Below are 16,475 nucleotides of genomic sequence, written 5' to 3' on the forward strand. Positions count from 1 at the left end.
GTCAATCAAGAAGTAACTAATTCAGAATTATGTTTGATAGTAAGGGTTCTGTCGTGGATGCCAGCTAGTTTAGCACAATCTGTGTCTGATGCAGACTTCCCACCTGGAGGTGAGATGAGGAAGATAACTAGGAACCTCACTGTTCAACTGTCTGACACTCTTATGATTGGGGATTAAACCCTACACCTGAAAGATGCACAAAGAAAAATATGGGTAAAGGGCAATTGGATGGTGATGTTATTGAAATGTGTCATGATACAACTAACAGTTGTTGCAGTAATACTGGCCAATAGGAAAGATTCCATGCTTACTGTAAATGAAATACCAAACAAGCCCATTGAAAAGTAAGACTGTTTCCGTTAATCAGTTCTTCCAGAAGAGGTCAGAAGCTTGTTTAACAATTTTACTGAAGTTTTTATACCTCTGATTCACAAATAGTGTGGTACTGCTGTTGCTTTCATAAATATGGCACTTTCATCTGCAGGGTGTAATGGTGGTAGTAATAGAAGCTCAACATTGCGATAATAGAGGTAAAAGGACGGAAGAAAGATATTTTATTTCATTTAAAGAATGGCACCAACATTTAGCTGTAAAATGAAATGCTCCTAGAGCTTGATGGCAGTTTATGTGGGACATATCGCTTCAGAATGTTTCATCAGTGTCTCCAGTGGACATTATCAACATCACTTGACGTTGAAACTGTTTTTCTATGATGCATGCAGGAAACTACTGTGTTACTGTGCTGCTTTTCTCCTATGCCATGCTACCTGTTGTTGTCAATCGCCCGTGTATGGCAACTTGTTACCATTGGCATCCATACCTTGTACAGATCAGATCTTTTTTTTTTTTCTTTTTTTGTTCTTTTTTTTTAATTTCAAAGATTCTTGCATTAATACTCATATTTAATGGAAGTAGTAATCCACTCTATAGCCAAGATGTGGAGTGGGTGTACATACATAAACTAGATGGAAAAATTGCTAAATTTTCAGGCAGTGTCTCTTCTCAGAGCTAATTGGTACAAACTACATTCATTCATCTACTTGGCTACAATGTAGCTGTGCATGCATCTACATACATACCACACTCCACAAGCCACCACACAGTGCTTGGTGGAGTATTTTCTACGTTGTTGTGGTCTTTGGTCTGAAGATTGGTTTGATACAGCTCTCTATGATACTCTATCCTGTGCAAGCCTCTTCATCTCTGAATAACTGCTGCAACCTAAATCATTGTGGGTCTTCCATACAGTAGGCCCTACCTAATTTCTTTTGTCTTCGTAGCCCTTACACGAGATATGTCAGTAGTTGCAGAATTAAATGGAACAACAAGTTTACTGAAACATCCTGGCAGATTAAAACTGTGTGCCGGACCGAGACTCTAATTCTGGACCTTTGCCTGCGAAAGGTAAGTGCTCTACTATCTGAGCTACCCAAGCACAACTCACACCCTGTCCTCACAACTTACAGAAGCTCTCCTGCAGGTGAAGTTTGGAAGGTAGGAGATGAGATATTGGCAGAAGTAAAGCTGTGAGGATGGGGCGTGAGTTGTGCTTGGGTAGATCAGTTGGTAGCGCACTTGACGGCGAAAGGCAAAGGTCCCAAGTTCAAGTCTCGATCTGGCACACAGTTTTAATCTGTCAGGAAGTTTCATATCAGTGCACACTCCACTGCAGAGTGAAAATCTCATTCTGGAAACAAGTTTACTGTAACCAGTCATTGTGTATTTATCTCAACAGTGCATTTCGAAGGTTTAAACCTCAGTCAGGTGGATTTACATTTGTATGACATGTGTCTGTGTGTTGCACTACATTTGTTAGTATGATATGTGTCTGTGTTTTGTACAATGCAGACACACATCTCATACTAACAAATGTAAATCCACCTGATGGAGGTTTAAACCTTTGAAACGCACCATGGAGATAAATAGTGACTGGTAACAGTAAACTTGCTGTTTCATTTAATGTCAGTAACAGTCATGGTAAAGCCTAACCAAAAATGTTCGCTTTTAAAGTAGTAGAATTATTCTGAAGTCTGTTGCAAATGCAGGTTTAGATATTTCCCTACTGCGGGTCCAGGGGTTAGAATAGGCCTGAGGTATTCCTGCCTGTCCTAAGAGGCGACTAAAAGGAGTCTCACACGTTTCGGCCTTTGTGATGGTCCCCTGTAGGGTTTGACCTCCATTTTTCAAAATTTTCCTAAAGAGAAGGTGGCCATTGCTGCGGCAGGGTGGCGCACGTGGGGAGGGCACCTGATTGGAGTGGGTGGCATCAGGGTGGATGACACGCAATGAAGTGTAGTACATCGTCTTTTGCTGGGGGTCAAACACCAGCAGTCTGTAAGCATTCATGGGCTTAATTCAATGCATAGAAGTACGAACCCAAATCGTTCCCCTCCCTGGCCACACCGTGGGAGGAACGTCAGGCTAAGGAAGGCGGCGGCTCTTATTTGCCCCAATACCTTGTATGTTCAAGAGCTGACGGGGAATCTTTCATCATGATGAAGCCTCAGTTTTTTGTTGAGCATTTAGAGGACAAGTTCGGGGAGGTGGAGGGCTTGTCCAAAATGAGATCTGGGTCAGTCTTCATCGAAACAACATCCTCTGCCCAGTCCTGGGTGTTACTCACTTGTGACGAGCTGGGGGATGTTTCTGTACCATCACACCCCATAAGAGCTTAAATATGGCCCAGGGTATCATATTTCACAGGGACCTTTTTTTGCAGTCCGATGATAGCTGCGAGCCAATTTAGAATGACAAGGTGTATATTTTGTTCGATGTGTCTACTGGGGTCTGAGGGATAATCAGGTTGCCACCGGTGCCTTCGTCTTGGCCTTCGAGGATGCTTCATTACTCGAGAAGGTCAAGGTGATGGTCTACTGCTGTGATGTAAAACCCTATATCCCTACCCCAATGCAGTGCTTAAATGTTGGAAGTTCGATCATATGTCATCCCACTGTACTTAAAGTGTCACATGTCGAGATTGGGGATGCCCATCACATCCCAATACTCCATGTGCCTGCCTGTCAACTGTGGAGAGCACCATTCGCCTTGCTCGCCAGACTGCAGGATTCTTCAGAAAGAAAGGAAACTCGTGGAGTTTAAGACCCTGGACTGACTGACCTACACTGAGGCTAAGAGAAAATTTGAACGCCTATACCCTGTACGTATAGCATTGTCTTACGTTGCTGCTACAACAGTTACAGCCGCATCAGCTCTGCCAACCCCAGTCACCTCTCCAACCCCAGTCATCTGTTTGAGCCAGAAGACTACACCTGCCCCCTTGATTGGGGGGGGGGGGGAGGGGCACTTCCCTCCCTGTTGCTCCTGCACGACCTACTTCTGGAGCAACACCTTCCCCCAACCATCGGGGACATCCGTCCCCACTTCTAAGCTGGAGAAGCGTACAACTTTTTCGGCTGCTCTCGCTAGGAAGGTGTCCCTAGGGGTCACTCCCTTCCCACATTTCTGCCAGTGGGTAAGATGATACCCGCCAGTGGCAGAACCAAAAGCAACTGGTCGCAGGGTTCACGCTCATCCTCAGTCCCGGAGACGGAATCAGTGAAGTCCTCCCAGTCAGGGAAACCCAAGGAACATCAAGAGAAATCCAAAAAGAAGGTCCCCAAGACCAAGGGAATTGCAGTGGCGCACACACACCACCGCTACCTCCAAGCTCTGTGTCTGGATGAGGTGGAGATTCTGGCGTCCGCTGAGGTTCTAGATCTCGCAGGACCCTCAGACAAAATGAACTGCTCAGGCAAAAAGTCAGTGGCAGCAGGTGACGCTGAGGCGTAAATTGCCTCATTGAATGTTTGGTGCCTTCTCAGTCTCACAATGTCATCCTCCAGTGGAATTGCGGTGGTTTTTTCCACCACCTGGCTGAGCTATGGTAACTGCTTTACACCTGCTTTCTGCATTGCCTTCCAGGAAACCTGGTTCCCAGCAATGCGGACTCCTGCCCTCCATGGCTATAAGGGGTCTTACAGGAAACATAGTGACTATAATAGAGTGTTAGGTGGAGTTTGCGTTTATGTCCTAAACTCAGTCTGTAGTGAACATGCGCCCCTTTAAACCCCTCTTGAAGCTGTGGCTGTCAGAATAAGGACGACGCAGGAAATAACTGTCTGCAATGTATATCTTCCTCCAAATGGGGAATTACCCGTGAATGTATTGGCTGCACTGATTGATCAACTCCCTAAACCTTTCTTCTTCTGGAAGATTTTAATGCCCATAACCCCTTGTGGGGTGGTACCATGCTTACTCGGCTGAGGCAGAGATATCGAAACTTTACTGTCTCGGTTCGACCTCTGCCTCTTAAATACAGGGGCTGCCACATATTTCAGTGTGGCTCGAGGTAGTTACTCGGCCATTGATAAATCAATTTGCAGCCCAGGACGTCTCCCATGTATCCACTGTAGAGTACGTGACAACCTGTTTGGTAGTGACCACTTCCCCATCTTCCTGTCACTGTCCAGTGTCAAGCCCACGGACACCTGCCCAGACGGGCTTTAAACAAGGCTTACTGGGAAATTTTCACCTCTGCTGTCACCTTTGAATCTCCCCCACATGGTAACACAGATGTGATGGTTGAGCAGGTGACTACAATAATTGTTTCTGTGGTAGAAAACATGATCCCTTGCTCTTTAGGGTGCCCCCAGCGAAAGACAGTCCCTTTGTTGTCGCCGGAAGTCTCTGAAGCAATTGAGGAGTGTCGGCGAGCTCTGCAGCGGCATAAGTGGCACCCTTCCCTGGAGCACTACTTAGCCTTTAAACAGCTCCATGCTTGTGTTCACCAACTTATCAAACGACAGAATCAGGAGTGTTGGGAGAGATACTTATCGACCATTGGGTGCTATACATCACCTTCCCAAGTCTGGGCAAAGATCAAACACGTTTTCGGGTACCAGACCCCAACAGGTGTCCCCGGTGTTAACATAAATGCCATGTTATCTACCGACACAAATGCAATTGCCGAGCACTTTGCTCGAGCCTCTGCATCGGAGAATTACACCCCCAGCTTTTCACACTCTCCCTTCCAGCCCCCATTTGAAAGTCCTGTCATTCACTACACGCCACAATGAAACCTATAACGCCTCATTTACAGAGTGGCAGATCCTCAGTGCCCGACACAGCTCCTGGACCAGATTGTATCCACAGTCAGATGATTAAACATCTCTCATCTGACTACAAGCAGCGTCTCCTCATCATCTTCAATCAGATCTGGTGTGATGACGTCTTTCATCACAATGATGGGAGAGCACCATCATTCTGGTGCTCAAAGCCGGTAAAAACCCACTTGATGTGGAAAGCTATCGGCCTATCAGCCTCACCAACGTTGTTTGTAAGCTGCTGGGATGTATGGTGCGTCGGCGGTTGGGTTGGGTTCTGGAGTCATGTGGCCTACTGGCTCCATGTCAGGGCGGCTTTCACCAGGGTCACTCCACCACTGATAATCTTGTATCCCTAGAGTTTGCCATCCGAATAGCTTTTTCCAGACACCAACATGTGGTTGCCATCTTTTTTGATTTCCGAAAAGCATATGATACAACATGGCAACATCATATCCTTGCCACATTATACGAGTGGGGTCTCAGAGGCCCACTCTCGATTTTTATCCAGAATTTCCTGTCGCTTGATAGTTTCCGTGTCCAAGATGGTGCCTCCCATAGTTCCCCCCATATCTAGGAGAATGGGGTCCCACAGGGAGGACGACGGTTCAGTCCCGCGTCCGGCCATCCTGATTTAGGTTTTCCGTGGTTTCCCTAAATCGCTCCAGGCAAATGCCGGGATGGTTCCTTTGAAAGGGCACGGCCGACTTCCTTCCCCGTCCTTCCCTAGTCTGATGAGACCGATGACCTCGCTGTCTGGTCTCCTTCCCCAAAAACAACCCAACAACAATCCCACAGGGTTCTGTATTGAGTGTTTCTCTATTTTTAGTGGTGTTTAATGGTGTAGCAGCAGCTGTAGGGCTGTCTCTCACCTTCTCTGCCTGCAGACAACTTCTGCATTTCATACTGCTCCACCAGTACTGGTGCTGCTGAGCTGCGCCTACAGGGAGCCAACCATAAGGGGCAGTCATGGGCTCTAGCCCATGGTTTCCAGTTTTCTGCTGGAAAGTCGTGTGTTATGCACTTCTGCCAGTGTCATACCATTCATCGGGACCCAGAACTTTATCTTAATGATGATGCACTCACTTTGGTGGAGACATATCGATTCGTAGGACTGGTTTTCGATGCCCGATTGACGTGGCTTCATCACCTTTGTCAGCTTAAGCGGAAGTGCTTTCAGCACCTCAGTACCCTCTGCTGCCTGAGCAACATCACCTGGGGTGCAGATCGCTCTACGCTGCTGCAGGTCTACAGAGCCCTTGTTCAATCCTGCCTGGACTATGGGAGTCTGGTTTACTGTTTGGCGGCGCCCTCAATTATCCGTTTACTCAACCCAGTTCACCACTGTGGCGTTCGGCTAGCGACGAGTTTTTAGGACGAGTCCGGTAACCAGCATCCTTGTGGAAGCCAGAGTGCCTCCATTGCAGGTTAGGCGTGCACAACTGCTCGCCAGTTACGTAGCACACGTTCGTAGTTCCCTGTGCATCTAAATCACAGTCTCCTTTTCCCACCGACGGCGGATCATCTCCCACATCGGCGGCTCAGCTCAAGGCTTCCAATTGCAGATCGTGTCTGATCCTTTCGTTCTGGAGTCCTTGCCTGTACCACCTGTACCTGAGGTTCATTCACGTATACCTTCATGGTGTACACCGAGGCCACAGCTTCACCTGGACCTTTCATATGGCCCTAAGGACTCGGTTAACCCCGTGGGTCTCTGCTGCCACCTCCTCTTGATTCTTGACAAGTACCGAGGCCACGAAGTGGTTTACACCAACAGCTTGATGGCTGATGCTCACGTCAGCTTTGCGTATGTCCATGGAAGACATACTGAACAGCATTCCTTGCCCGATGGCTGCAGTGTATTCACTGCAGAGCTGGTGGCCGTATCTTCTTTTACCCTTCAGTATATTCGTTATGCCCCGAGGAGTTGTTTCTTCTGTGTACTGACTCCTTGAGCAGCCTACAAGCTATCGACCAGTGCTACCCTCGCCATCCTTTGGTGGTGCCTATCCAGGAGTCTATCTATGCCCTGGACCGATCATGTCGTTCAGTGATGTTTGTGTTGGCCCACAGGACACGTCGGCGTCCCAGGCAACGAACTTGCCGTCAGGCTGGCCAAACAGTCTACGTGGAAACCGCTTGTGGAGATGGGCATCTCTGAACCTGATCTGCATTCTGACCTACACCATAGGGTTTTTCGGCTTTGGGAGAAGGAATGGTATAGCAGTACACACAACAAACTGTGTGTCATTAAGTAGACTACGAATGTGTGGAAGTTTTCCATGCAGGCCTCTCGCAGGGAATCAGTTGTCATCTGCCGGCTCCGCATTGGCGACACTTGGGCGACCCACGGTTACCTCTTGTGCCATGAAGACCCGCCTCAGTGTCAGTGTGGCGCCCGGTTGACAGTGGCCCGTATTCTGGTGCACTGTCCCACTTTGACTGCCCAGCGATGAAATCTTGAATTACCGAACTTGTTGCCGTTCATTTTGTCTGACAATGCCTTATTGGCAGATTTAGTCCTACGTTTTATTTGTGAGGGTGAGGTTTCATCATTTGATCTATGTTTCAGTGCAGTGCTTTGTCCCTCTGTGTCCTAGTGCTTTTAGGGTGGAGGTTTTAATGTGTTTCAGAGTGGCTGATTTCTCCTTTTTATTCTCATGGTCAGCCGGCCACTGTAATCTGCTTTCTTGTTTTACTCTCTTCTGTTTCTAGTCTCTCTGTTGTTTTCTTGTCCTTCTTTGTTCCTTTTAGTGTTCGTTGCCTCTCCTTTGTCTTTGTTGTTTTTCCTTTCTTCCCGTTTTGTGTTGTGTGACTCATCTGTTTTATTCTCACACTTGTGCCATTGTTTTATTAGGAACAAGGGGCTGATGACCTCGTAGTTTGGTCCCTCCCCTCCTCTTTTAAACCAACCAACCATAGATATTTAATTGGTGTGACTTTGTACATTTAGCTCTGAAGGAAATCACCAGAAAGCTTAGCCATGTTTTTGGTATTGTTTGTTTGACTGTTCAGTATCTCACCTATACCTGTACTCCTTTTATTACTTATATTCCACCCATGATGTTCTATTATGTTATTAAGACTCATATTTGTTCCTGTAAAGACTTTGCCACATTTAAATGAATTATAAACTCTTCAACACTTGATTATGAATGATGCACAGTGGTGCCAAACCTTTAAATATTTCTATATTTTGCTGTTGGCTTATACAGAGGTGATTAAAAGAAACTGGTGTTAAACAAAAACTGATTTAATGCCCTTTTATGCGTCATCTCTCATTCATTTGTCACTAAGTAAGTTATTTTCTTAATTTATAAGATCCATCTCTTTATCTCAATTACAGGCTGTTTAAAATAATGCTCATTTATTGTTCAGTCTCTATTGCATCTTTTTTTTTAAATAAATGACACGTTTCAATTACACTGTATCATTTTGATATGTAAGTAGTTTGTCAGCAACATGTCATGTCTATTCAGTACCTCATACCTGAGCATTGTGATATGAGGTTCTGAATAGATAAGGTGGGTTGCTGACGCAGTTACTTAGATCTGACCCCCCTTTGGGTCTGGGGGTTAGAATAGGCCCGAGTTAGCCCTGCCTGTCGTAAGAGGTGACTAAAACAAGACTAAAAGGAGTCTCACACTTTTGCGGCCCTATAAGTTCGGGTCCCATTCTATGATTTGACCTGTCACTTTCCAAATTCTACAGAAGTGTGGGCCATATGGGGAAGGATGCCTAATGTGGTGCATGTGTTATCCATAGCGCCCTTATATTTGATCTCCTGAACCTCTTGTCATGGCTTTACATCTGCACCTGCAATTCAACTATATGGGTGAGGACACTTCCCGATGTATGTCATCTTCTTCTGTTGTCTTCTGTCCTCTTTCGTCCCCATGACAGTATTGGATTTCTCTGCACTCAATATCCAGCATGGTAGCCAGTCCGTTGTTGTGGGGCCCTCGTGTACCCATTTGGTGATAGCCCTCTGACAACACAGGGATCGCACCGTGATGAATGAGCTGTAAACTCCCCACATATTCCAAGGAGTAGATGTCTGTCTTCCTGGGGAATCAGGACTCCCGGCAACAGCCATCATGCCAGGTGGCTTTAGCTGTGGCACCAGTGGGGAGAGCCCCTGATCGGAGTGGGTGGCATCAGGGCGGCTGACCCGCAATGAAGTGGACTAAGTCATCTCTTGCTGGTGACTGTACGGTGCCAGCAGTCTCTAAGAAGGACAAGATTGAGTATAAAGCTGATAGATATGAGCCCAAATCGTTTCCCTTCCTCGGAAATGTAGGACTACAGAAAGAAGAGCCATATTCGTCTCGGTATTTAGTCTGTAGCAGAATGGACGGGTCTCCTTTCTACATATGAAGCCTCAGTTTCTTGTTGAAGTTAGGGAAGTGACAGTGCTGTCCAAGATGAGAAGCAGTGCACTCTTGATTCAGACAGCATCCCCAGCCCAATCCCGGGTGTTACTCGTTTATGACCGGCTGGTTGATATTCCTGTTTCCTTCACTCCCCATAAAAACCTCAACATGGTCCAGGGGTTTATTTCCATCGCGACCTCTTGCAACCTGACGGCGAGCTTTGCACCATTCTAGAACGGCGGAGTGTTCATTTCATCTGGCGTGTTTACAGGGGACCCAAAGAGAACAGGGTTGCTACCGGTGCCTTCATCTTGGCCTTTGAAGATGATTAATTGCCTGAAAAGGTCAAGGTGATGGTTCACTGCTGTGACGTTAAACCATTTGTCCATCCCCCTATGCAGTGCTTGAAATGCTGGAAATTTGGGCACGTCTTCTGCTGCATTCCAACGCCACATGTCGAGAATGCGTATGTCCACTGCATCCAGATACTCCCTGTGCACCTCCTTGCACTTGTATCAACTGTGGAGAGCAGCACTCCCCCTGCTTGCCAGACTGCACAGTACTCCAAAAGGAGCGGAACATCATGAAGTACAAGACCCTGGACCGGTTGACTTACCATGAGGCTAAACGTAAATTTGAACGGTTCCACCCTGTTCGGTTGACATCCACATATGCTGCAGCCACATTACCATTGCCATCACAATTACCAGTCGTGCCACACTCTGTGCCACGAACAGTGGGATCTCTGGGCCTCCTGAATACATCCACCCCGTTGGTGGTAGGGGGAAAGTCTCTTTCCATTGCTCCCAAAGTACCTACTTCAGGAGCAAGGCACCCCGCCCCCCCCCTCCGCCCCCCCCTTCCCAAATGCAGGGGAGATCAGTCCTCTCCCCCAGCAGCTGGAGGAGCAACAGCCTCCTCCAGCTCCTCTCCTGCGGAAGGTGTCCCTTGCGACCCTTTCTCCCAAGGTCTCTACTAATGCCACAGCAGATACTCGCCATTGGCTAAAGGAGCCAAAAGCCGCTGGACAAAGAACTTCATGGTCGTCCTCTGTGCCTGAAGCCACTGCAGAGAAGTCCTCCTAGCAATCCCCTAAAGAGAAGCAAGAGCACAAGCAAACAAAGAAGTGTGCTAAGAAAAAGGACCCTTCGGTGGCCCCAATACCACCACTCCTTACCAATTCTGCACCTGCGGATGAGGTGGAGATCTCAGTGTCCCCTGAGGACCTGGATCTCATTGATGCCTCATCCACAATAGGAATGGATACAAATACTCAGTCAGTGGCAGCAGGTGACACTGAGGCGTAACCTGCCTCCTTGCATCCTTCATGCCTTCCCAACTTCATGATAATGTCATCATCCAGTGGAATTGCTGTGGTTTTTTGTACCATCTGGCTGAGCTATGGCAACTGTTAAGCTTTACACCTGCTTTCTGTATTGCCGTACAGGAAACCTGGTTCCTGGTAATGCGGACCCCTGCCCTTTGCGGCTATAGGGGATATTACAAGAACCGTATCGACTATAATAGTGTGTCAGGTGTAGTTTGTGTCTATTTCCTGAACTCAGTATGCAGTGAACCTGTGCCCCTTCAAACCCCTCTTGAAACTGTGGCTGTCAGAATAAGGACAACGCAGCAAATAATTGTCTGCAAAGTATATCTTCCTGCGGATTATGCAATACCCCTGTACTCGTTGGCTACACTGATTCAACAACTCCCTAAACCTTTCCTACTTTTGGGAGATTTTAATGCCCATAACCCCGTGTGGGGTGGTACCATGCTTACTGGCCGAGGCAGATGTCGAAACTTTCCTGCCTCAACTTGACCTTGACCTCTGCCTGTTAAATACTGTGGCCCCCACACATTTCAGTGTGGCTCATTGCACTTACTTGGCCATTGATTTACCCCTCTGCAGTCTAGGATGTCTCCCATCTGTCAACTGGAGTGCCCATGATGACTTGTGTGGTAGTGACCACTTTCCCATCTTCCAGTCACTCCCCCCAGCACCATTCCCCCGGATGTCTAGCAAGATGGGTTTTAAACAAGGCAGTCTGGGAGGCTTTCAGCTCTGCTGACACCACTGAATCTCCCCCACATGGTTCCATTGATGTGGTACTTGAGCAGGTCACTAGAACGATGGTTTCTGCAGCGGAAAACACGATCCCTTGTTCTTTAGGGTGCCCCTGGCGAATGTCAGTACCTTGGTGGTCGCTGGAAATCGCTGTGGCTATTAAAGAGCATCAGTGAACTCTATAGCGACATAAGTGGCACCCTTCCTTAGAGCACCTAATAACTTTTAAATGGCTCTGTGCCCGTGTTCACCAGCTTATAAAAAGATGGAGACGGGCATGTTGGGAGAGGTACGTCTCAACCATTGGGTGCCATACGTCACCTTCCCAAGTCTGGACGAAGATCAGACATGTTTGTGGGTACAAGACAACCAACAGGTGTCACTAGCATTCATCAATGGCGTGTTATCTACCGATGCAAACACAATTGCCAAGCACTTTGCTGATCACTACAGTCAAGCCTCCGTGTCAGAGAATTATCCCACAGCATTTCGCACCCACAAACAGTGGATGGAAAGGAAAGCCCTCTCGATCACTGAATGTCACAGTGCACCCTATAATGCTCCATTTACAGAGTGGGAGCTCCTCAGCGTTCTTGCACATTGCCCCGACACAGCTCCTGGGCCAGATCGAATCCACAGTCAGATAATCGAACATCTCTCGTCTGAGTAAAAGTGACATCTCCTTGTCATCTTCATCCGGATCTGGTGCGATGGACTCTTCCCATCGCAGTGGCAGGAGAGCACCATCATTCCAGTGCTCAAACCTGGTAAAAACCCGCTTTATATGGATAGCTATCGGCCCCTCATCCTCACCAGCATTCTTTGTAAGCTGTTAGAATGTATGGTAAGTCTGCGGTTGTGTTGGGTCCTGGAGTCAAGCGGTCTATTGGCTCCATGCCAGGTCAGTTTCCACCAGGGTTGCTCTACCATTGATAATCTAGTTTCCCCTCAAGTCTGCCATCCGAACAGCCATTTCCAGTTGTCAACACCTGGTTGCCTTCGTTCTTGATTTATGAAAAGCTTAAGACATGACCTAGCGACATCATATCCTTGCCACATTATATGAGTGGGGTCTCCAGGGCCTGCTCCTGATTTTTATCCAGAATTTCCTATCACTCCCTACTTTCCTTGTCCAAGACGGTGCCTCCCATAGTTCCCCCCACATCCAGGAGAATGGAGTCCCGCAGGGCTCTGTATTGAATGTTGTATTTTAGTTGCCATTAACGGTCTAGCAGCAGCTGTTGGGCCATTGGTCTCATCTTCTCTGTATGCAGACGACTCCTGCATTTCATACTGCTCCTCCAGTAATGGTGTTGCTGAGCAGCGCCTACAGGGAGCCACCCACAATGCGCAGTCATAGACTCTGGCCCATGGCTTCCAGTTTTCTGTTGCGAAGTCGTGTGTCATACATTTCTGTTGGCATCGTACCGTTCGCCCGGAACCAGAACTTTATCTTAATGACGATCCACTCACTGTAGTGGAGACACATTGATTCTTAGGACTGGTTTTCGATGCGTGATTGACGTGGCTTCCTCATCTTCGTCAGGTTAAGCGGAAGTGCTGGCAGCACCTCAATGCCCTATGCTGCCTGAGCAGCACCAACTGGGGTGCAGATCACACTATGCTGCTGCTGCTCTACAGAGCCGTTGTTCAATCCCACCTTGACTATGGGAGTCTGGTTTATGGTTCGGCAGTGCCCTCAGCTATGTGTTTACTCGACCCAGTGCACTACTGTGGCGTTAGACTGAAAGCAGGAGTTTTTAGGATTAGTCTGGTGACCAGTGTCCTGGTGGATGCCAGACCCTCCATTGAAGGTTAGGCGTGCACAACTGCTCGTCAGTTATGTTCCACACATTCGTAGTTCTCCTGAGCATCTGAATTACCGTCTCCTTTTCCCATCCACGGCGGTTCATCTCCCGCATTGGAGGCCCAGGTTAGGCCTTAAGATTGTGGTTCACGTCCGATCTCTTCTGTATGAAGTTGAGTCCTTACCTTTACCACCATTCACATACACCTCCATGGTGTACACCTAGGCCGAAGCTTTGCCTGGACCTTTCACGTGGTCCTAAGGACTCAGTTAACCCCGCAGCTCTCCGCTGTCACTTCCTCTCGATTCTTGACATAAACTGGGACCACAAAGTGGTTTACACCGACAGCTCGATGGATGGTGGTCACGTTTTCTTCGCGTATGTTCATGGAGGACATACTGAATAGCACTCCTTGCCAGATGGCTGCAGTGTTTTCACTGCAGAGCTGGTGGCTATTTCTTGTGCTCTTGAGCGCATCTGCTCGTGCCCTGGCAAGTTGTTTCTTCTTTGTACTGACTCCTTGAGCAGCCTGCAAGTTATCAACCCCCGCCACCCTTTTGGAGCGACCATCCGGGAGTCCATCTATGCCCTGGAATGGTCCAGTCATTCCGTGGTGTTTGTGTGGATCCCAGGCTACACATTACTAAGCTGCAAAGTTTTTCAGCTTTGGGAGATGGAATGTCATAATCTCAGTAAGCACAACAAACTGTGTGCTATTAAGGAGACTACAAATGTGCGGAAGACATCCATGTGGGTCTCTCGCAGGGACTGTGTGGATCTCTGCCAGCTTCGGATTGGCCATAGGAGGCTAACACATGGCTACCTCCTCCGTCACGAGGACCCACCTTGGTGTCACTGTGGCTCACATATGACTGTCGTCCACATCTTGCTGGACTGCCCACTTTTAGCTGCTCTGCGGCGGACTTTTAATCATCTCAGCACACTACCTTCAGTGTTGGGCGACAATGCCTCAACAGCAGATACGGTTTTATGTTTTATTCATGAGCGGGGGGCAGGTACCGTCTAAGGGTTGGCATTCAGCATTCTCTCAGAGGCCTCCAGCCTCCCTCCATTTTAACTCTGTTGAACTTTCTTTGCATTTGTATGTGTTGGTGGTCGTCTTTTTCCCTAAGTGTGTTTATCTCGCCTTGTCTTTTTTTTGGGGGGGGGGGGCATTTTAATGTGTTGCAGAGTGGCTGGCTCATCCTCTTTTATTATTGCTGGTTTAAATACCTTTTTCTACTTTTCCTTCTGGTGTATGTTTTCCCCGTTTTTTGTTCACTCCATTCGTTTTCTTTTTAGGTGTGGTTGCCCATTCCTTTTCCCCCTTTTACTTTCTCAAACGTACTTCAGGTGTTTTTGTACCTTGAGCCTTGCTTGCTTCGGGAAAAAGGGACTGAAGACACTGTAGTTTGGTCCCTTTATACCCCAAACCAACTAACTTAGATCTGAAGATGATCCAGAGTGACCGAAAGTGGTCATTTAGGTAAAAAACAAGATTTGGTATTGAAATTGAACAATAAATGGGAAGAATTTTAATATCAGTGCAGTTTCTGATTCTCTAGAGGCAAATACTTCTGCTATAGTGAACAGGCTGTTTGTCTGCCATATGCATTTTGCTGCTTTGATTTTTGAAGCATTATGAGTCAAGGTTTTGTCTGGGTCCTTTCTTCGGTGGCGTGATTGAACTATATTTACTCAACCTACAAAGTCAGATGTTCTGTTATTGAGATTTGCATGAGCAGCAGCTTTACTGTGGTTGTAAAAAAATGAATTGTGGTCATAGTATGACCAGGACTGCACAGAATAGCTTAATGCAGTCCTATTTTGATACAGCTTTGAGGAAAGGTCTAAGCAGAATCACCACTGAGAATGCTTCAGAAATAACTGTATAGGTAAGACACCAGAAGATAAAACAGGTACAGTGGTACCTGTGTAGACAAGTATAATTTCTTTTCTATACTGATTTTCAGTATGTAGTAGAATGCTTTTGAAAAGAAGCATATTTGTGGCTATTATTATTATTATTATTATTATTATTATTATTATTATTGCACTGTAGCCTTAAATATATTATTCACTACCATTTAAATTTGTCAATAACTATATATTATTCTTTGCTGTGTGTTCCAGACTGGTAGAGAAATTATGTCATGATTCAAGTTTCTATTCGTTGTTATCGCCTTGTGGATGAACCACCTGAGAAACCCTACTATGTTTATGTAATAGAGACGCTATTGACTGGAAAGTACTATTCTGTAGAGAGAAGATACAGTGAATTTTTGAGATTGCACAAAGAGGTATGGTACTTCTATCAGTATGACTGTTGTGTGTTGCTTTATAACGAGCTCAGCATGTACTTGTTTTCTTTGAACTATTGTTCACACAAACAGTTTGTGTTTTTCTTATGACAATAGCTCGTAATTTTTAGAAGTCTCAGATTACAGTTGAGAAGAGAAAAGGAAGTAAGACTCGTGGAAATATATTAAACAATAGTTATATTACCTATAACATATCTCAGACAAAAGTATAAAAATAGAAATAAATATGTACAGAACAGATTAGTTGGGCTAGGTGAGCTCAGAAGCGTGCAGTTTCAGTTGCATTATGACAAAAAAGTTGCTGACATAGGTGCTATCACTTGGTGGAACAATCAGGACAGGGACATGTGTTTGGATTGTTTGGACATCTCTACACATCCAAACATTTGACGGTAGTGAGTATACCTATTTTTGCTGATTTGCTTTGGATCTTATTGTTCTTGTCTGTAGTCTGTTAACAGATTCCATAATTTCCAGTTTTCAGTATGGCCAGTGACCAGTTTGGATGGTTTTAACTAGGATTATCTTTTGAAGTTGACAGCATCTCCACTCTAGTATGGTGTTTGTAGCCTTGATTGCTCTGAGATAACTGTTTCTTGATTTTAGTCTTTGAGTAATTGGTCGAATGCCACTAATGAATGATGTGTGGATGTAACGTGTTTAATTTCCCCTTGTAAGCAATTGCTTCCCATCAGATTGTTGATGTAGCAAATCCTGGTACGTGTTAGCTCTTGTGTGTGGGAGTAGGTTTCAGACAATGGGTGGTGAGTCTGATTGTTTTAAAGAGTGACACGTCAACTTAA

At 46.4% G+C, this 16,475-nt stretch overlaps 1 protein-coding gene across 4 annotated transcripts in view; it reads left to right on the plus strand.

The window, feature by feature from the left end:
• Nucleotides 1-16,475, plus strand: part of LOC126262649 (sorting nexin-24-like) — a 67,583-nt gene that overhangs the window by 29,050 nt on the left and 22,058 nt on the right. For all 4 annotated transcript variants that reach the window (XM_049959414.1, XM_049959415.1, XM_049959413.1 and 1 more), the window contains exon 3: nucleotides 15,485-15,651. In XM_049959414.1, the coding sequence (XP_049815371.1) occupies nucleotides 15,505-15,651 (147 nt within the window). In that variant the 5' untranslated portion in view covers nucleotides 15,485-15,504. The remainder of the gene's footprint in view (nucleotides 1-15,484; nucleotides 15,652-16,475) is intronic.

Source organism: Schistocerca nitens, chromosome 6, assembly GCF_023898315.1.
Source record: "Schistocerca nitens isolate TAMUIC-IGC-003100 chromosome 6, iqSchNite1.1, whole genome shotgun sequence".
Lineage (NCBI taxonomy): Eukaryota > Metazoa > Arthropoda > Insecta > Orthoptera > Acrididae > Schistocerca > Schistocerca nitens.